Here is a 21,766-nt window from a genome sequence, read left to right on the forward strand (position 1 = left end):
TTTCCACTTTCCACCTTTCTCTTTCGTTGACTCACTGAATATTTGTAATTTTTTTTAATTAGTAGGTACCGACCGTATACTATATACCAATAGAATGGAAGATGAATCTGACGACATTGGAGAAAGCCCCGACAGTTCCTCTTTGGCCGAGGAAGACCTCTTTGAACCTGTTTGTTTGCGTGATCTCGACCATCCAACTCATCAATCCACCTCTTTTCAACCTCCTCTCTCACACTCACATCATCTTCCTACGTTAGATCTTGATGTCTCTGATTCTGATGTAACCCACATCAACCCCTCCTCTTCAACAGCTAGTTTTGATTCCTACACCTCTCCCATGGAGTCCCCGCAAGCCAAATTGAAGATGGCTATGCCTGATGTACCACTTGAACTCGTGCACCAGGTAGATTCCGCCATTATGGGAAAGACTGAGAGTCTAGACCAATTGAGGAGTATGGTATCAATAGGTGGGACTGACGTGTCAAGGTCAGTCGTCGATGTGCTTCTTGCCACCATGGGAGGAGTTGAAGGTCTAGATGAAATCAGGGACGCTAACAGTACTACTTCTGATGGTTTAGGCAATCCACCAAGTGTCATTTCAAACTCCCGTGCGGCTGTCGTGGCAGCTGACCTTATCCCGTGGCTTCCTTGGGAAGGCGATTCACCTAGTTACATGTCACCTAGGAGTAGGTTGGTTAGAGGTTTGTTAACAGTTTTAAAGGCTTGTACGAGAAACCGTGCCATGTGCTCTGCCTCAGGTTTATTAGGCGTTTTATTTAGATCTGCAGAGAAGGTGTTTCTTGAATTGCCTGAAAAGAGTTCAAGTTCTTGGGACGGAACTGCTTTGTGCCAGTGCATCCAGGTCTTGGCCGGGCATTCTGTCAATGTCAATGACTTAAACTCTTGGCTGTTGCTTATAAAGAAGACTCTAACCACAAACTGGGCAACTCCATTAATGGTGGCACTGGAGAAGGCTATGGGAAGCAAGGAGACAACAGGTCCGGCGGTCACTTTTGAGTTTGATGGCGAGAGTTCTGGGTTGTTGGGTCCAGGGGATAGCAGGTGGCCATTTTTGAATGGGTACGGTTTTGCCACTTGGATATATATTGAATCATTCTCTGACACTCTAAACACTGCAACTGCAGCTGCTGCAATTGCAGCCGCTGCAGCTGCCAGATCAGGGAAGTCCTCACCAATGTCGGCTGCTGCAGCCGCAAGTGCACTTGCAGGAGAGGGGACCACTCACATGCCAAGACTCTTTAGCTTCCTCTCTTCAGATAACCTAGGAGTTGAGGCTTACTTCCATGGTCAGTTTTTAGTTGTTGAGAGTGCAAGTAGCAAGGGAAAGAAGGCATCTTTGCACTTCACATATGCCTTTAAGCCCCAGTGTTGGTATTTTATTGGGTTGGAACACACCGCCAAGCAGGGCTTACTAGGTAAGGCAGAGAGTGAATTAAGATTGTATGTAGATGGAAATCTCTACGAGAGCCGTCCGTTCGAGTTTCCACGGATCTCAAAGCCATTAGCCTTCTGTTGTATTGGGACAAACCCACCACCGACTATTGCGGGGCTACAGAGGAGGCGGAGGCAGTGCCCCTTGTTTGCTGAGATGGGACCCATTTATATATTCAAGGAGCCAATTGGACCCGAGAAAATGACCAGGCTGGCTTCGAGGGGTGGTGATACCTTGCCTACTTTTGGAAATGGTGCAGGTTTGCCTTGGACAGCAACACATGATTACGTGAAAAGCAAGGCAGAGGACAGCATGACATTGAATCAAGAGATAGCAAATTTCTTGCACCTTTTGTATCATCCCAGTCTGCTCAGTGGTCGGTTTTGTCCTGATGCTTCCCCTTCTGGTGCAGCAGGTTATTCCGGCTTCTTTCTCTCTTATCTTAAAAGCCCCTCCTGCAGTAAATTAACTAAATTTAGATTTCAATTTTTCTTTTTTATTTGTTTCTTTTTTTTTTCTGCCATCCTATATATTCATATGTTGTTGTATTTCCCCAACTGTACTTCTAGAAGTTATTACAAAAGAAAACTTTAGAAGTTTGCTGTTTGCACTAAATTGTACCACTGATATCCAAATATACAAATACAAATTTGCTCAGGACTTCCAGGTCCTGACTTGTGGTATTAGTAGTTCTAGTTTTAAATTCATATTGCTTTTCACTTAATCTTAAGGTGTTCAAAGAAGGCCTGCTGAGGTCCTTGGGCAAGTCCATATTGCATCCCGAATCCGTGCGTCTGAATCTCTGTGGGCTCTATCTCATGGTGGCCCAATGGCCTTGCTTCCTCTTGCAGTAAGCAATGTTAAAACAGATACTCTTGAACCTTTACCAAGTGACCTGCCCTTGTCTCTTGCTACCACATCTCTCTCTGCCCCTATCTTTCGAGCTATCTCCTTGTCCATGAAGTACCCTGCAAACACCAAAGAGCTATGCAAGACTCAAGCGCCTTCTCTTCTGTCTAGAATCTTACTCTACCTGCTACAGACCCTTTCCAAACTGGATCTCAAAAAAAGAATAGGGTTGACTGATGAAGAGATAGTGGCGGGAATAGTGTCTCTATGCCAGTCCCAGAAAACCAATCATACGGTAAAAGTGGAGATGTTTAGCACACTGCTGCTGGATCTAAAGATGTGGAGCACATGCAACTATGGCTTACAAAAGAAGCTTCTTTCTTCACTTGCAGACATGGTTTTTACAGAGGCAGCTTGCTTGAGGGATGCCAATGCTTTGCAAATGCTTCTTGATGGTTGTAGGAGGTGTTATTGGGTGGTCAGGGAGGCTGATTCGGTTGATTCATTCTCACCTCGCGAGACCTCCAAACCAATGGGTGAATTGAACTCTTTGGTTGATGAACTATTAGTGGTTATTGAGCTATTGATAGGAGCAGGAGCTCCTAATCTTGCTTCTGATGACGTACGTTGTTTAATAGGATTTATTGTTGACTGCCCTCAGCCTAATCAGGTTCCTTTTTTTTAATTTTATAAATTTGGGAGTGCATAGTTTTTTTTTGTGTTATGCCCAACACTTAACATCTGGGTCATTTTTGGCGAAAATCTAGTTATAGCTTTTGTCTCTTTTTTGTCCTAATTGGAATATTTTGTAAGCTTTTCTGTTCTTTCCTTCATCGGTTAATCTTAACGATATTTTCATTATGGATATTGTGTCCACCAAGTGATATAGTAACTTCTTGTAAAAATTCAATAACAACTTTGTCTAATATGCAGGGGCGGATCTACACTTAGCCCAGGGAGTGCTAAGCCACTCCCATAATTTATTTATTTTTTAATCATGTATATTGGAATTTAATTGAATTTTCGGTTCCTTCAAGTTTTTATATATATATAGTTCAGCTCCCTCATAAAATGCAAAATGTGTGCTTGTAGTCTAGTTGTTAGAACTCTATTTTGTGATTGTGTAGACTTAAGGTTGAAATCCCAGTGACTGTAAAATTATGCATTTTAAGTTTCAGCCCACCCACCCTTTCTAGTTTCGCCCCTGCTGATATGCTTCCTGTTGATTTACTTTTCTCAGGTTGCTAGAGTGTTGCACCTTATCTACAGGCTAGTTGCACAGCCCAACACATCCAGAGCTAACATATTTGCTCAGGCTTTCATCTCAGGTGGCGGCGTAGAGGCTCTTCTTGTTATCTTACAACGCGAGGCTAAGGCTGGTGACACCAACACTTTAGATACTTGTTCAGTACATGATGGCAATAGTATACCAGTTGTAAACTCAGAAACTAATGATGATGCTGTGCCAGATTTTGAAGTCGAATTAGATTCTAAAGATGAAGATGCAGCACCAGATTCTAAAGATGTTGATACTAAACAAGATTCTAAGGCCGAATCAGGTTCACCTGAAGATGTTGTTAGCTCTGATGATAACACGGTTCCAGTAAGCTCAAGTATTGAAAGAACTGTGTCCATGCCAGATAACCAACTTATAAAGAATTTGGGTGGGATTAGCTTCTCAATAACTGCTGACAATGTCAGGAATAACATGTACAACATAGATGATGGCGATGGAATAATGATCGGAATAATTCACATTTTGGGCGCACTTGTTACATCAGGTCATCTAAAACTTGCAACTAATGCTATGCCTCCAGTCATGCAAAGTAGCATTATCACCTCCGCTGTTTCTGAAGATGGAAGTAGTTTGTTCGATGATAAGGTGGCGTTGCTGCTCTTTGCTTTGCAGAAAGCCTTAGAGTCTGGTCCCAGGCGACTTATGACTAGCAATGTGTATATGGCATTGATTGCTGCTGCGGTATGACATTATTAAACACTTTTGGTTGCAGATGTTCTCTTATTATTTTGTTTCTTGAACTTTATTATTTGTAGGGATGTAAATTCGTGTCGTGGCTAGTCACACCATGACTTGGGACACATGTCGTGACCTAATTCGGAGGAACGGTCACAGTACATGTTAATGGTCATGACACTATAGTCATGCTGTGACCACGCGTGCCGTGTCGAAACATTACCGGTCATATTTGATCACGTTTAGCTATTTTTTTTGTAATTTAAGTTAGTTTATTTAAGATTCACCATTCGATCAAGATCTAATGGTCCTAATCACGTGTGACTCACGTGACCATGTGCTGTGAGCAGGCCAGTTCGTGTGTTGTGCCGTGCCAATTTTCCAATGGATGGTCACATCATGCGAATGGTCACGGCACGGGACGCGCGAGTCACGGCACATGACCGGTACACGTGCCGTGACGTATCTGGTCACAACATGACTTTGTTACATCCCTAATTATATGCTTCTTCCCTACAGGTTTGGAATCTAAAGTTGGATTTATTCATTCTTTAGAGAACCTAGACTTACCATTCAAAGTAGTAGTAATGCTGATTCAAGCTAGAACATACTTAAAGATATTTGTCTTCTACTTAGTTGAGAAAAATAAACCTGAATCTGAGTTCTGATGTTATCATTGCTATCTAGTTTGTGCTGATTTTATCTTTAAACATAATTGCCTTTTCATTCTAGGATTCTTAATACTGAACCTTATGCAGATCAACATCTCCAATAACGAAGACAATGTAAACTTGTATGACTCGGGTCACCGGTTTGAGCACATTCCACTGCTACTGGTGCTCCTCCGGGCGCTCCCCTATGCTTCCAGGTCTTTCCAGGCTCGAGCTATACAGGTAACTTTTTTCTTCTGTACATTATAAAACACTTTATCTAAAGTTTCAATAGGCGAGTGACCTGTAATTCTCCAAGCCTACTCGTGTAAAGGCTTGTTAAATTTTTTTATGCAAAGAGGGTTTTAGGGTTAGCTACTTAGCTAGGGTTACAGTTTAGCAAGATACAGAGATATGGTAGGTAGTCCGAGACCGTAAAGAGAAAAGATAGAGAGGGAGGCACAGGCAATTTTCCTAGGAGAAAAACTCATTCTTTGTATTCATCATAACTTTTTGTGTACAAATAATATTGGATTGTTGAATAGACTTGCCAAAACTTAGCTATAAAGAAAATACCTAACAACTAATATTTCAGAATTAACAAAAAACAATCTAACAAATCACGTGAACATTTGACTACAAACTGGAGGAATTTGACATCGTAACATCAATTTCAGCTCACCATAATTGTTAATAATAGCATATCTCGTCAGAATTTGATCAAGTTTGGACTTAATTTTACACTATTAATTAACCAACTCGACTAAACCTAGACTAAACTCGGACTGAGGTTCGACCATGTAAATTTTTATTGGCTCCAAGTTATTAACAATATCTGTTTAAATGCTGTGATGATCACATTTTCCGGCATGAAGGCACCATAGGTTTAGAAGAGTTAGTTGTCTGAGTTGATAAAGTTGAATCAAACTGTTATTGTTTAACAAGCGACATGGCGATGCATCTTGTTCATAGGGATTACATTGCACATCATGTTCATGGGTATAACATGTGACAATAGATCTAAACAGTACGGTGCATAGACCTAAACAAGCAGTGTCCAATATACTCTTGATTGTTACACGCTAAAAATTGTTATGTTATTCAGGATCTGTTGCTATTGGCTTGCAGTCATCCGGAAAACAGAAGTTGTCTGACATCCATGGCAGAATGGCCTGAGTGGATTTTAGAGGTTTTAATATCTAATTATGAGGTACTTGAATTGCTTTATCTCACATAACCGAAAACGGTGATTTTGGTTGTAATGTGATAAGTAGGTTTAAAGTTCACTGGAAATGCAGATGGGTGGCAGCAAGGAGTCGAATGGTGTGAGCATTAATGAGATAGAAGACCTCATTCACAATTTTCTTATTATAATCTTAGAGCATTCAATGCGGCAAAAAGATGGTTGGAAGGTATGTTTTTAGCACTTTCTGCATTATATGTTTTCAACTTTTGGTGTGCTTTAATATATTCAAGTTAAATTGTGCTGTGGTATCAGGATGTAGAGGCGACAATTCATTGTGCAGAATGGCTGTCAATGGTTGGTGGATCTAGTACCGGAGATCACCGAATCAGGTACTGAGAACAAAATGTCCATCTTGTAGGGACAGTACTTCGAGTTCAATGAAATCATTATAATTTTTTGTGTAATTCCTACTGAGCAGTTTTGTAGACATTCAAAGTTCTCTACTGCCATTTTCTTATTTAGTTAATATTTTCTGTTTTATTCCTAATTTGGCACCACTTTATGATAATCAAAGATGTATTTTTTCATCAATCAACGGATTCCTGTGCTCTTGACTTGTGCTTTCCTTCAATAATCTTTGTAGGGTGAGTATGTCTTTTATTAGTTCTTGAGGCACTCTGATAACATATGGTATTATTGGTTTTAGCTCTTGTTATTACACTTGGTAAATTCTTATGCTGATTATTTTTGTCCTCTGAATGAAGGCGCGAGGAGTCGTTACCTGTCTTCAAAAGGCGGTTGTTGGGTGGCTTACTTGATTTTGCTGCTAGGGAGCTGCAAGTCCAGGTGCAACTAGATATAACCATCCAATTCTTACCAACCTTGTACCTCATCATTGAATAGTGGACCAGTACTAATATTCTCTGGTACTGTTCACTGGTTTGGTTTTATGTGCCTTTTGCTTTATGAAACTAGATGGCCAAAAAATAGCACAGGTTATAACAGGATCCAATAGACCAGCCAAAGAAGAAGAAACCAAGAGGCTTAAGAAAAATTGTCCATTCTCTGTAAATACCAAAATCTAGTACCAAGATTTTCATCCATTTCTTGGCTTTGATATCTGCGTTAGAGATTTAAGCGTAATTGCATACAACAGACTCAGGCAATAGCGGCTGCTGCTGCTGGTGTAGCTGCTGAAGGCCTATCACCTCAAGAATCAAAGGTTGAAGCTGAGATTGCAGCTCACCTCTCAGTTGCTTTGGCAGAGAATGCGATAGTGATCCTCATGCTAGTGGAGGATCATTTGAGGATGCAGGGACAACTCTATTGCATTCACCAATCAATTGAGGGTGGTGGGACCCCTAGGTCAGCCACCTCATCCCGTTCCAATTCACTGAGCAGATCTGGTAGTGAATCTCTGCGGTCGTCTCTTTCCAGTGAACCCAGTGGTCTACCTCTGGATGTATGTTTTTGGAAAAATAAAATCATTATTAATAGTTTCTTTTAAAGTTTGCCAAATGCACTTGACATGCAATGACTAATTAAAGTAGCAATGTAAGATTGTTATATTGCCTGTATGCACCCTCAAGAGTAGATGAACTTTTTTTTAGTAGGCATTTATATGAAGGCAGTCCCATTATTGAGTTAGTAGCCTAAGCCTTTCCTACACTTGGATTCATGCATTTGAATGATGCTTTTCATTCCAACTTTGTAGAATATGCAAGGGGTCCTCTTTCGCCTTGCATTATTGCATTAGCTTGATTTTTTTGGCTTTCCTAAAAGTCATATGTGTTTTTTTCTTGAATAAATAACATGCTTTTTCGTTGTCACGGTTTGTAGAGTTGAACCATTCAAGTTTCTTTCTTTTTCTACTTTTGTACATAAGAAGCTAATGAAAATGAAAAATAACTCAGATCTGACATGCAGACATCATTATTCTGATTAAAGTACTGGAGTGCGGTACTTTAAGACCTTGTAAAGAATCCAAATGCATTAGAATAAATTAATTAGATAATAAATACTGGCTTTTTTTTTGGCTTTTTATTTACTTGCTCCTGCAATGATTGTCTCTCTGTTCCTTGCATGGTGCTATGCTAACCCTTATAAAAACAGTTCATTTTATCTCTGTACAAGTCTTACCTAGAATTTTCCTGCCATGACTTGATCTCAGGTTCTTACGTCAATGGCAGATGCAAATGGCCAAATCTCAGCTGCAGTGATGGAGCGGCTGACAGCTGCTGCCGCAGCCGAGCCATACGAGTCTGTCCGTCATGCGTTTGTCTCCTATGGCAGCTGTGTAGCTGACCTCACTGAGGGTTGGAAGTACCGGAGCCGTCTCTGGTACGGTGTCGGCCTTCCCCCGAAATCCTCCGTCTTTGGTGGAGGTGGGAGCGGTTTTGATGTATGGAATTCTGTCCTAGAAAAAGATCAAAATGGCAGCTGGATCGAACTTCCTTTAGTAAAAAAGTCGATAATGGTACTTCAGGCACTTCTGCTAGATGACTCGGGGTTAGGCGGGGGGCTGGGTATCGGAGGTGGGTCTGGTGCCGGGATGGGTATCATGGCTTCACTTTACCAGCTGTTGGATAGTGATCAGCCTTTCTTATGTATGCTAAGGATGGTGCTTGTTTCTTTGAGAGAAGAGGATAACGGTGATAACGATATGTTTATGAGGAGCCTCAGTGGAGTAAAGGATGATGCGTTGGAAGTAACAGGTTATTCATCGACGTCTCCCAGGTCTTTTGATAGTAATAGTCGTACGGCCTCTAGAAGACCTCGATCGGCACTTATTTGGAGGTGAGAGATATACATTTATGTTTATTGCATCTTATGCACCAACATTAGGAAAATGTGGACCCTTGGTTGAACACTCTGGACTGATGTTTCAATTTGACATATTGCACCTGCCTTAACTGAACTGTTTTTCTGGTTTCTGTATGATACTATACGATACAGTAATATGGACTGGAAATGATCTGATTTGACCTTGATGCTTTTCTCTTCCGTGCTTTTCTTTTTGTTTGTTAACAACATCCTCTTTGTACAGTGTACTCGGACCTATTCTCAACATGCCGATCACTGAATCAAAGAGACAGAGAGTGCTAGTTGCTTGCTGTGTTCTTTATTCTGAGGTTAGTTAAGCTTGATGACTTGCTATCTAGATATTTGTGTCATAACAATAAAATAAATTGTGAAGTCTTGTGGAAGTCATATGTCTGGAATTCTATGTAACAGATATGGCATGCAATAGGAAGAGACAAAGGCCCTCTAAGGAAGCAGTATATAGCATCTATAGTGCCACCTTTTGTGGCCATTCTTCGGCGTTGGAGACCACTTCTAGCGGGTATTCATGAGCTTACGTCTTCAGATGGTCAAAACCCTCTAACTGTTGATGATCGTGCCTTAGCAGCAGATTCACTTCCAGTAGAGGTGATTACTTCTTATGGAGCATGTCATTTATGAACATAAACTAATTTGACTGGTGGGGACAAACTAATATTTACCAAGTATTGCAGAATGACAAAGCCTGATGAGTTGTTACTTGTTAGAGTTGATCTAATGATTTCCTAATGATTAGTTGCTACTCCTTTTGATATAATTGCAATGAACAAAAATCATGTGCTGGTTATGTGAAGTACTCTTCCTTTTTTTCTTTTGTTTTTTTGTTTGTTGCAATAGGTGATCTTCAAGTGCTCGTTTGTATTTAGATTTTTACTCTAGGTATTAACCTAATTTTTTTTGCAATAAAAGACAATAGGGACGTTTTCTCTTAAATAATGCGTAATTCAACAAGTAATCAACTCTCCCTGAATCCAGGCTGCTCTTCTGATGATATCACCTGGATGGGCTGCTGCTTTTGCATCACCACCAGCTGCCATGGCATTAGCAATGATTGCCGCTGGTGCTGCTGGTGGGGAGACCCTACCGCCAACAAAGAACACCCTAAACCGCCGTGACACGTCAGTGCTTGACCGAAAATCTGCCAGGCTATACACTTTTGCAAGCTTCCAGAAGCCTCCAGAAACTGCAAACAAACCGAGTCCTGTACCGAAGGACAAAGCAGCTGCTAAGGCTGCCGCACTAGCTGCTGCTCGGGATCTTGAAAGGAATGCCAAGATTGGCTCAGGCAGGGGCCTTAGTGCTGTTGCTATGGCCACATCAGCACAGAGGAGGAGCGCAACTGATATGGAGAGAGCTAAGAGATGGAATATTGCCGAAGCCATGGGTGCAGCTTGGACTGAGTGTCTTGAGTCGGCAGATTCAAAGTCTGTGTCAGGAAGAGATCTGTCGGCCGTTTCATACAAGTATGTGGCAGTCCTTGTTGCAAGCTTCGCTTTGATGAGAAATATGCAACGGATTGAGGTAACGTCTTGAGAACTTTAACAGGAGCAGAGCCAGAAAATTTGTTAGAATGGACAAAATAGAATTGCAGATGCTCAAATCATAATCATTACAGAAATACTTGTACAGAAACACACTATTCTCGATATAATAGATAGCATTTAATAATTTTTAGGGTGAGGCAAAGTTCACAATTACATTACATGCATACATCTTTTCTTCATAATTTCATATCATAAAGAAAAACTTTCAGTATATATCTTGCAAAAATAGCAACATTCTATTTTTTTTAACTTTTTTTATTTATTTTTATTTGGCAGATGGAAAGGCGGGTACAAGCTGGTGTGTTGCACAGACACCATTTGTGCACTGGTAGCCGAGCTTGGCGGAACCTCCTCCACTGCCTGGCAGAGATGGATAGACTGTATGGGCCTTTTGCAGAATCTCTATGCTCTCCTGAACGTGTATGCATTTTCTATTCTAGCCTTTTCATCACAAAACCAGAATATTTATAATTGAATTCTGTTCCATGCATTTGCCCTAGAAACTCTCTACTGGAATCTCCAATTTAGCATTAATAACACAAATGCAACTGAAGATCTCCAATTTATTTCTTTGATATAATGTTTGGTACCCATAGCAGAAAACTTGTACTATTATAGAAAGGGATTAGGGTTTTAGGTCATGTGTTTAAGAATTATTTGCTTACTTCTAACACTAGTTCTTTCTTGTGCTGACCTGCTGTCAGATATTCTGGAAGTTAGATTTCACAGAAAGTTCATCCCGAATGAGAAGATTTATGAAGAGGAACTATAAAGGAATTGATCATTTGGGTGCTGCCGCAGACTATGAGGAAAAAAATCTCATATCCTCAAGCACTGAGCTTCCTTCAACAGCTTCTATAATAATGGCTGATGCCATGTCATTAGATGAAAAAAATGAAGAGAGTGAACAGATAGAGTCAGAGAGTACTACCCAAAGCTCGGAGAATATCCAACAGAGGAACTCATCTGGCACAGATCAAGTCTCAAAGGTACTTGGTGAACAAAGAAGTTCCAGTGCTAGTACCGACCCCAATTTGGTCGAGTCAGCAGTAGCTGCTTCACCTGGATACGTGCCTACCGACGCTGATGAGAGAGTTATTGTGGAACTCCCTGCCTTGATGATGCGGCCATTGAAGGTTGTTCGTGGGACATTCCAAGTAAGTGTTAGGTCTTGTGATCATCCGAGAGAATTTGAAAAATGAGAATCTTTCTGATGTGTATGACTTTGATTGCAGATAACATCAAAGAGGATAAACTTTATAATTGATGATTGTGTGGGTGACAGTGAGGAAGGGGTCTCTGCCCATAGCAAAGAAGGTGAACGGGAGAAAGATAGGAGCTGGTTGATCTCCTCACTTCGTCAGATATTGAGCCGAAGGTACTATTTGATGTGCTAATTATGCTTGGTCCTTGCTAATTCATTTCAGATAATTGGTGAATCATGATTTATCAAGGTCAAGCGAGTTACTGTTTCATAGGCCTATAACTGGTACTTAAAGAGTGCCAATTTTAGTTTTTGTGAGCTTCATCTGCTTTAATTATAATTTTGCGGGTTATTCACAGATATTTGCTACGAAGGAGTGCGTTGGAATTGTTTATGGTTGACCGGTCAAACTTCTTCTTTGATTTTGGGGTAAGTTGTAGACCCTGAGCTGCAATATATGTTGATTTTTTTTTTCATTTCTCCGGTATCATTATATGTTTTACAAAACAATTTCTTTTGCTTCCTTTTCAATAGAATATAGAAGCCCGTAAAAGTGCTTACAAGGCAATTGTGCAATCCCGGCCTCCTCATTTGAATGATATATTCCTGGCTACACAGGTAATGAAGCACAGTAAACCACATTATTTTTACTTTGTGCACCCTCAAAAGCTTACCTTTATTGAATTTTTCTTCTTTCTTTTTTAGAGGCCGGAACAAATTCTTAAAAGAACTCAACTGATGGAGCGCTGGTCCAGATGGGAGGTAAAAATACTTCTCCATCAATTTTATTCTCACAAATTGTATGATTTTAACTAATACTATTTTCATTGTTCTTACAGATTAGCAACTTTGAGTATCTGATGGAGTTAAATACTCTTGCTGGGCGTAGTTACAACGACATAACCCAGGTTTATTTGCTATTTTTTTTTTCCTAAAGTTTGTTAAGCATTGGTTTACATTTGACTTGTTTTTGGCTTATTTACAAATTAAACTATATTTTCTGCTTTTGTAGTATCCTGTTTTCCCATGGATATTGGCAGATTATGAATCAAGAGCATTAAATCTAGGAGATCCAGCTACATACAGAGATCTTTCAAAGGTTAATAATTTCTACAGGTTTCATTCGTCTGCCCCTTTTTAAATTCTTTTCTGGTGCAAAAATCACTGGATTATATATCTGTATGCAGCCGGTCGGTGCATTAAATCCCGAGAGACTAAAGAAGTTTCAAGAAAGATATGCTAGTTTTGATGATCCAGTGATTCCTAAGTTTCACTATGGTTCACACTACTCCAGTGCTGGAACGGTAATTGTGTTTTGCTTTATCTAAAATATGCATTTTGCTTTATTGATTAATCGTCAACTGAGGTATCCGAAGTGATGCTAACTTATCCATTTTGTCAAAGAGACATTTGCTCGACAATTTAGTTATGGCTAAAGAAAAGAATCCTCTGTAATGTCTTGTTGAGAATCACAATCGCTCACACAACTATTCTTTAAATTTAAGTCTGAAAATAATTTGGTTCAAATGTTAGTTCTGGAGGTTATGTAAACTTGGGAAATAAAAAATTGAATAGTAAGGTTGATGGATATGTTGCTAGCATATCTGTCACTTGGTAATGTACTACCCAAGTGATATTGTTGGTTAATAACACATGTTTTATGTAACAGGTGCTATATTATCTTCTTAGAGTCGAACCTTTTACAACTCTTGCTATTCAGCTTCAAGGTGGTAAATTTGACCATGCAGATCGTATGTTTTTTGATCTAAGTGGTACATGGAAAAGTGTTTTGGAGGAGATGAGTGACGTGAAAGAACTGGTAATGCTTTCAAAATCAACAACCATAAGTTATTGAGTTGGTTCGTTCTTTTTCTAAACATCAGTACTGACTATATTATTGTTTCCAGGTGCCAGAGATGTTCTACCTGCCTGAAGCATTTATGAATGTGAATTCGATTGACTTTGGCACAACTCAACAAGGAGGGAAGCTAGGTATGTTTGTATGTGAAACCGTATGTTGGGTTGGACCCACTCCTTTTTAGTGTACGGCACTCCTTGTTTTACCTGGAGTATCTGCTAATCTATTTCAGATTCGGTCAAATTGCCACCATGGGCTGAGAATCCTGTTGATTTTATCCATAAACATCGCACTGCTCTTGAGAGCGAGCATGTATCTTCTCATTTGAATGAGTGGATTGACCTTATATTTGGGTAAGTTAAATTTTGGTGGGTGCTTAACTTTTCCTAATTGGTACATATTTATCTCAGAAACTGTGTCTAAATATGTCATTGTTTGCTTGTCTTGGGTTTCAGATATAAACAAAGAGGTAAAGAGGCTGTGATGGCAGATAATGTTTTCTTCTACATAACATATGAGGGGACAGTTGATGTAGATAAAATTATTGATCCGGTAAGAATTACAAAAAGTCAAGTTCATTGAATTAATATTGATGCGCATTAAAGTACTGGTTATATTTGATTCTAATGTGAAAAAGGTACAAAGGCGGGCTACACAAGACCAAATCGCTTATTTTGGGCAAACGCCTTCTCAGCTGCTGACAGTTCCACATATGAAAAGGAAATCATTGTCCGAAGTATTGCACCTACAGGTTCCTACAATTTTGGTGTTACATTTTTGCTTTGCCTTTTCATATATATGTCATTGCTATCTGGAATTGTCCTTTATCTATCTCTTTGTTGTAGACCATATTTAGAAACCCAGATGAAATCAAGCCATACCCAATCCCCTTCCCCGAGCGGTGCAATATACCAGCCTCTGTCATGTCAGCCTTCAGTGACTCGATTGTGGTAGTAGATACGGGCGTGCCGGCAGCCAACGTGGCATTGCATAAGTGGCAACCAAACACACCAGATGGCCTGGGCACACCTTTCCTCTTCCAGCCGGGGAAATCTGCTTCCAACACAACCAGCGGCGCACTAATGCGCATGTTCAAAGGGAGCACTGCAACTACAACTGCAGAGTGGCAGTTCCCTCGGGCTATTGCCTTTGCTGCTCCAGCTATCAATAGTTCAGCAGTAGTTGCCATTACCTCTGACAAAGAAATTATTACGGGTAGGTGATGTCTATTGATGCAACCAGCCTGTGAGTTGTTGTTTCTGACTTGTACCCGTTATTATCTGATGTGTTGTCGGCATGAATAGATTGGAGTTGGTTTCATATATTGACCTACTTACGGTTGTTATAATACATCTGTGGGCAAATGGGATCGAGTCAGGCAGGACTTAGAGGTGCGTTTGGATGGAGCAAGAATAGCACTAACCCGAGAATAACACTATTCTTTTGAGCTATTTGATATTTGGATAGAGTAAGAATAGCACTAACCCACTATTCTTTATTTGTCTTATATGGGTTAGCTCACTATTCTACTAACCCAACCAAAAGATGGGTTAACTATTCTCAAACTTGACATTAGCTCTATTCATGCTCTATTCCTTGTTTCATCCAAACGTACCATTATGTCTTCCATTTTTATACAAGGGTTCTTATTGACTTGTGAGACATGCTCTGAATGTCTTCTTATTGACTAGGTTTTTTTTTGGCAACTGCAGGAGGCCATGCAGATAATTCAATTAAGTTAATCTCTGCAGAGGGAGCAAAGACAATCGAGACAGCATCAGCCCATTTTGCCCCAGTTACTTGTTTGTCTTTGTCCCCAGACAGCAACTACCTGGTAACAGGGTCCCGCGACACGACAGTCATATTGTGGCGGGTGCACCGAGCAACCCATTCCAGCAAGATGTCCTCAGATGGCTCAGCCACCCCAAACACCCCAAGAAGTCCATTATCCGTCTCTAACGGGACAAATAGCCCTGGTGTCGACCCCACCCGAAAGCGTCGGCTGGAGGGACCCATGCACGTGCTAAGAGGGCATCTAGGGGATGTTCTTTCTTGTGCAGTTAATCCTGATTTGGGTATCATCACCTCCTGTTCAAGGGAATCAAGTGTTCTTTTGCATTCTATAAGGAGAGGCCGCCTATTGAGAAAGTTGAATGTGAAGGAGCCCAGCATGGTACGACTCTCTTTTCAGGGAGTCGTGTTGGTATGGAGTGAAAGTGAGAAAAGGCTATCAACATTCACTGTAAATGGGATCCTAATTGCGAGTACAGTACTATATCCTTTTGCTGGGTGGATCAGTTGTATAGAGATGTCATGTGACGGTGAGTTTGCATTAATCAGTGCCTGTGTGGCTGATGAAAAGCTGACTAATGGTACCAGTACTGGTACGGAGGATAGAAGGTCACAGATCAAGGAGGGTTCTCAGGAAGGTGGTTTGCGTGAGAGTCGTGTGTCTGTACCAGTTCCTTCTATTTGCTTCATTGATTTACATGAACTGAAGGTATACAGATAACATAAAGCTACTGAATCAATATTATTTGTATTATTACCTTGTGTTAGTTTCAGGGCATTTGCTAATATATTCAAAATTTAGGTTTTCCATTGGTTGCCATTGGATGAGGGGCAAGATGTGACGGCAATCGCAATGAACAAAGAGAATACCAACCTCATCGTTTCAACTGCCAATAAACAGCTCGTAGTGTACACCGACCCTGCGGTAACTTGGAGTCTTGTGTACTTGTCATCCAAAAATTGTAAATTAGCTTTTATATATTTTGGTTCATGCTTTGACTATAGATTTGAAATGTTTGTATTTTTACAGTTGACCCTGAAAGTAGTGGATCAGATGCTAAGACTTGGCTGGGAAGGTGATGGTTTGCTCCAGTCATGAAAATAAGAGTAGAGGAGTACTGAAGAGAGAGAGAAATATGTTTTACAGGTGATACACGACAGGTGGCATCTCTTTTGAATTGATAATATGATCTTTGTTCTTTGATAGGAAGAAGCTCAGTTTTGTAGTTGTTTATGTTATTAGTTAGTTTTGTTTTGTTTTGTTACATATGCCTGTGTATATTATTGGGTACACAGAATTGTTTGGTACAGAGCTATTTGTCGTGCTTAGCTGTTTACAAGAAATTAATGGTATCCTTCTTCCAACATTTTGGTGTTTGTTGTTCGATAAAATCTGAAAATAGGGTAATGAATGAATCATGTCGTATAGCATGCACTCAGTTTATGGAAGGTGTTCGTATATATTCCCGATTACCACTCAGTTTGGGATTCATACCAATATTACTTCCCTTAGAAGAGGAATTGTGCAAGTCTTAGACATGTGTTCGGCTGTTCCCGTGTGAGTTGAGTGGGATCAAAATTTGGCTATTGTTGACACATTTGTGCTCTTCTCTTCTTTGCTCTCCACCTACTACGTAGTACGTAGGACAAACCAAAGGAGGTTTAGAAGTTTAGTCCAACGCAGTATGCACCATCTGATACCTTCTTATTGGTTCAAATAAATTATTCACACCTTGATGGCTGTTGACGCAAACAGTATATCACTCGGAAGTCGGAATGAAGCAAAAGGTGTTTAATACAACAATTTTAACCAGAGAAGCAAAAGGTGTTTAAGAGCTTGATTCTCTTTCCATGTGGATGTGGGAAAGTTTGTTGTACAGGAATGGATACGCTCTTTCTAGTTTCTGCGGTTCTACCACATCAAAATCAGTATTTATATTTTATAACAACACTGTGAGCAATCCGTACGTGGACAGGTTTGTCTTGTCAATCAATTTCATTCTCTTATTAATTAATATCAAATGAAATACTTTATTAAACTTGGTCACAAGTACGCACGCCTGGCTAGTGGCTACTACTACTTTTTGCAGAGAATGACTAAATCAATCTCACGTGTTTTGTGGCCCCGGGAACTTTTGACCTTAACAAACAAACAAAGGGGAGGTTGACATGAGTTCTTCTAATGGCCATCAATGTGCGTCCATGGTGTAGATTTTGTGATTCCAACATTGCACTTTAACCTAGTTTTTTTATTTATAAAAAAAAATAACATATGATGTTAGAATATTTGCCCAAAGATTTTCATGCATAGACGGAATCGTAAAAAAAGTTTAGCTTCAAATGATGGATCCAGACTTTTCGGCATCCAATATTTGAATTTTCAGCTAACGTTGTGGTGTCTGTGTGATGAATTTTATAGATCCCAACCAAAAAATTCGGCTTCAAAATATGGATGGGGACGAATTCTTTTACACTTTCATCTATAATATCTAAAACCTACCATACTCGTTTCTAATTCCCCATATTACTTTATATTAATTTCTATAAACAAAAATTTATCCAGTTTTAAAGGGACCAAATTTAGCCTCATCCTAAAATCTACTCAATAATATTTATGGATACACTACTAAAGTCTACAAATCAAGCTGGATAAGAGGGATGTAGTCATACGGATTATTTGGTGAAGATTTTAAATGGTTCAATTTTTATTTTTTAGACGGTTTTCAATTTAATTGGAAGGTTTGCAAATTGCAAATAAAGAACTCAAGTTAATTTTAATTTTTGAAATTGAAGAGAATATAAAACAGGGCTGCAAACGAATCGAACCGAATCGAAGTTTTGTTCGAATTAATTTTAAATTGAATTTTTTATGAACTCAATTTCTAATCTTTTATAAACTTTTTTACAGCAAGAAAGATTGATCGTAGTTGCCAAAAGCAAGAGGTGAAAGTCATCTAGAGTTTTAGAACTGAGAGCGAGGGTTACGACTTACGAATTATGACTTATGACTGGGCGGCCTTATGTTTTAATTTTTAAGTCACCAGCGAACATAAGTCATCAGCGGAAATCAACGGTTCACGTTACTTTGAGATTCGAACTAGAATAGTTCTCGAACCTATTTCGAACGAACCAGGTCCAATTTGAATTTAGTTTGAATTAATTTTGAACTATTTCGAATCGAATTTTTTACAAACTTTTTCGAATCAAACTCGAATCAAATCACGACTATGAATTTTTTTGTGCAGCCTTCGAATGAAATTTGATAAATTTGTTATCTTTATGTTTAAGCATGTGTATCTACAAGTTTTTTTTTTTTTTTCCAAAATGACTTAAAAGAAATGCCTTCAAAATCATTAAATAATTTTATTGATTAAGAATTTCATCCTTTTGAAAAAATATTGATTTCCGTACCAATGTGGACGTTGAATGAATAATTTTGACAAAACTACAATTTTTCATTTGTTATTTGCCATTCTATTTAGCTGGCACGCTTTACTGCGTTTCATTTTTTTTTTTAAAAGAACAAATGATATATGGAAGAGGAGGGTTAATTAAAAGAGGAGGATTCAAATGCCTCCATGTTTTTGTGCCTCCATCATGCTTCCATCTCTCTCTATCATTTTCAAAATTCAAACAGTCGATCCGAACCGCTCAACCTAACCTCCATACTAAAATATGTTTGGAGACCAAATTTTATATTTTTAGGAATTTTTTTACTATTTTTTTAGATAGGTACAAAATCAGTAAATCTAAACCATCTAAAAACAGTATTTTTGTACCTATCTAAAAAAATAATAAATTTTTTTCTAAAAATATAAAATTTGGTCTCCAAACATATTTTAGTATGGAGGTTAGGTTGAGAGGTTCGGATCGACTGTTTGAACTTTGAAAATAATGGAGAGAGATGGAGACATAATGGAGACACAAAAACATGGAAGCATTTGAACCCTCCTCTGATTAAAATGCCTTGTATTCTATGTTACTCCGATACTTCAGTTTAGGCGCCGTACCCGTATCGGATACGTATCGGATACCGATACGCGTCCGATACGGCCACAATACGTATCCGATACGCCAGCTGGCGTATCGGCTGACGTGGCGTATCCTTACTCAGTCGATACGGTCTCCGATACTCCGTTGACACGTCTGGATACGGCCATCAGCGCCCGTGAACCGCGCAAACACCAGCGCATAGACCTATGAACCGCGCCCCCGCAGCCGTGAGCCGCGACTTCGACCCTGTGCACCGCGCAAACACCGCCCAGAGGAAATTGAGTTTTTTCTCTGCGGGTAGCGGGATTCGATCTTGGGAAGGCTCATCCTGCGCAAAACACTTTACCACTCCACCAAAGTTTGTTTCGTGTTATATCTGAGTAACTATAATACTTAACGTATTCTTATAAATTATAGCTTCATTTAGCAAATTAGATTTTTGTAATATATTCACTTATTAATTAGACTTTTGTGGTTCTTTAAATAATTAGATCAAATGTAATATATAAATTAATAAAAAATAATATATATATATATAATAGACGTATCGTATCCTAGATATTTGAAAATTACCGTATTACCGTATCCGTATCCGATACGATACCCGTATCCGTATCCATGCAAGCTTGTATTCAAATCTGAACTGAGGAGTTGAGCTAAAATAAAGTTAATTCCAAGGGGCGCAATGGCCGCCATAAGTTTTGGTAGAAATTATAAAAAGAGAGGGAGAGAGAGAGAAGTTTGCGTACGTGACATTATTGTTGTTACATCAGCAACGTGTCACTTTCTTTTTTTATTGGTTTCTTTCTTGGCGGGATTCATGATGGATTCGCATTCACGGGCAATGGATTCACATTCAACTTCTTCAAGTGAGGCGGCAGTGGGTCCCAAATGGGTGCCGGATAAAAGAATATCCAATCGCATGAACTGAAGGAGGGAGCCAGCGGGGTATCATTCCTCCGAATATTCTCTTCTCTTCTATTTTCTAACCAATACCAATGTCACATTATTGACGCTCCTAGTTTTATCGTATCGGGTTTCGGGTCTCTACAATAACATAAAAAAAAGCCCTTCCTACTTGTCAATTTTACGAAACATGACATTATATGACGGACCGCGTAACAACACCGCCGGTAAGAAACAAAACAAAAGAGCACCGTTACTTTATTTTTTTTTACCACTTAACTTTATATTTTAACTAGTGCATTTATTTTTTAATATTTTTTTATCACTTGACTTTATACAAAATTAATTCAAAATTCTAAAAACTTTATATGTAAATTCATCACTCGTGAAGCAAATTGGTTTCAACAGTTTGGATTTATTATTTGAAGTTAATCTAATAGCTTTTGGAGTTAAGCTCACCAAACACCATGGTGAGCTTAAGAACACCCTAGTTCTACTCACACACACACAATTAACTAACAATTAATGATGTACATTGATTTTAAAATAACCAACTAACAATCTAATAGTAACTAATTATAATAATCTAACTAATTTGATTTAGCATGTTTGACTAGTCAAAATACAGATCTTTCAGTTTGTCAACATGCATTACCCTAGTCAAAATACTAACTGATTTGGTTTAGCATGTAACTAATTGTAATAAATCTAATTGATTTGTTTTAGCATGTTTAACTAGTCAAAACACAGTTCTTTGACTTACTCGACATGTATTACCCTAAGCAAATTAACTCTACTACGTACAATACCTACAACATATATTGTAAACTTTTTAATTAATTCCCACAACAGATATTTAAATTGATCATGTATGTTTGCATGCATGCATATCAATTGAAACTTTTTAATTAATTCTCACAACATAAATTTAAAGATGGATTCATCAATTGATAATTTAGGAGCCAATTGTTGTATGCATGCATGCATGCATGCATGCGCAGTATATAGTAAAAATGATACAATCGAGCTAGGTATATGCAGTATACTGAGACATATGTAACTCTGATAGCCACGATCGAGCTAGGTATATGCATACCATGCGCAGATGACACCCGAGGTGAAACTCCATAATATGAACACCTTTAACCTTGTGTAGTAAAGTAGTGATCGTCCTAATGGAAGTTGGGGCCAAAGAATCCCTTGCATTGATGTTGAGGAATGGCAAAGAGGTCCATAGGTTGCTCCACCTCTTTGCCAGCACGGTCGTACGTACCGCCTCCCTGGTGTCGAGCATCCCTAAGATCTTGCGAAGTATGTCATCTGACAAAGTACTTATATAGTCACTAATGATTGCATAAGTTGAAGGGGAACTAGTGAGAAGAGAGGAAGAAAGAGATAATCACACAAAGAGGAATATAGAGAAATCTGAGAGTAACACACGATACTTGATCACATAGCTTAATATGAAAGATTATATCACAGAGAGTAAATGAGAATCGAAAGACGAAGAGTCCAAAGA

At 39.1% G+C, this 21,766-nt stretch overlaps 1 protein-coding gene across 2 annotated transcripts; it reads left to right on the forward strand.

Annotated features, from left to right (window-relative positions):
- The first annotated feature begins 70 nt into the window (after positions 1 to 70).
- Positions 71 to 16,680, forward strand: LOC144571062 (WD-40 repeat family protein / beige-like protein). 2 transcript variants are annotated; one of them, XM_078320468.1, is made up of 31 exons: positions 71 to 1,868; positions 2,185 to 2,972; positions 3,543 to 4,280; positions 5,033 to 5,167; positions 6,030 to 6,134; positions 6,223 to 6,336; positions 6,423 to 6,499; positions 6,875 to 6,956; positions 7,267 to 7,572; positions 8,281 to 8,906; positions 9,157 to 9,241; positions 9,345 to 9,539; positions 9,927 to 10,472; positions 10,772 to 10,915; positions 11,200 to 11,652; positions 11,731 to 11,873; positions 12,059 to 12,128; positions 12,234 to 12,317; positions 12,405 to 12,461; positions 12,539 to 12,607; positions 12,712 to 12,798; positions 12,887 to 13,003; positions 13,369 to 13,518; positions 13,607 to 13,691; positions 13,790 to 13,910; positions 14,013 to 14,109; positions 14,195 to 14,308; positions 14,403 to 14,772; positions 15,270 to 16,057; positions 16,151 to 16,273; positions 16,379 to 16,680. In XM_078320468.1, exons 1-31 carry the CDS (start codon positions 95 to 97, stop codon positions 16,445 to 16,447), a joined length of 8,712 nt encoding a protein of 2,903 aa, XP_078176594.1. In that variant the 5' UTR covers positions 71 to 94; the 3' UTR covers positions 16,448 to 16,680. The 2 variants fall into 2 exon arrangements, with proteins under 2 accessions (XP_078176594.1, XP_078176595.1); XM_078320469.1 differs by having other exon boundaries at positions 75 to 1,868; positions 16,151 to 16,290.
- The last annotated feature ends 5,086 nt before the right edge of the window (positions 16,681 to 21,766 follow it).

The sequence above is a fragment of the Carex rostrata genome, chromosome 2 (genome assembly GCF_964058835.1).
Source record: "Carex rostrata chromosome 2, lpCarRost1.2, whole genome shotgun sequence".
Taxonomy (NCBI): domain Eukaryota; kingdom Viridiplantae; phylum Streptophyta; class Magnoliopsida; order Poales; family Cyperaceae; genus Carex; species Carex rostrata.

What these genes read in the sequence shown, in the direction of transcription:
- LOC144571062 (XM_078320468.1), top strand. Translation starts at nt 95, where the DNA reads ATGGAAGATGAATCTGACGACATTGGAGAAAGCCCCGACAGTTCCTCT. An exon ending in TTCCCCTTCTGGTGCAGCAG is followed by an intron (nt 1,869 to 2,184) that starts GTTATTCCGGCT and finishes CTTAATCTTAAG; the next exon opens with GTGTTCAAAGAAGGCCTGCT. An exon ending in TGGATTGACCTTATATTTGG is followed by an intron (nt 13,911 to 14,012) that starts GTAAGTTAAATT and finishes CTTGGGTTTCAG; the next exon opens with ATATAAACAAAGAGGTAAAG.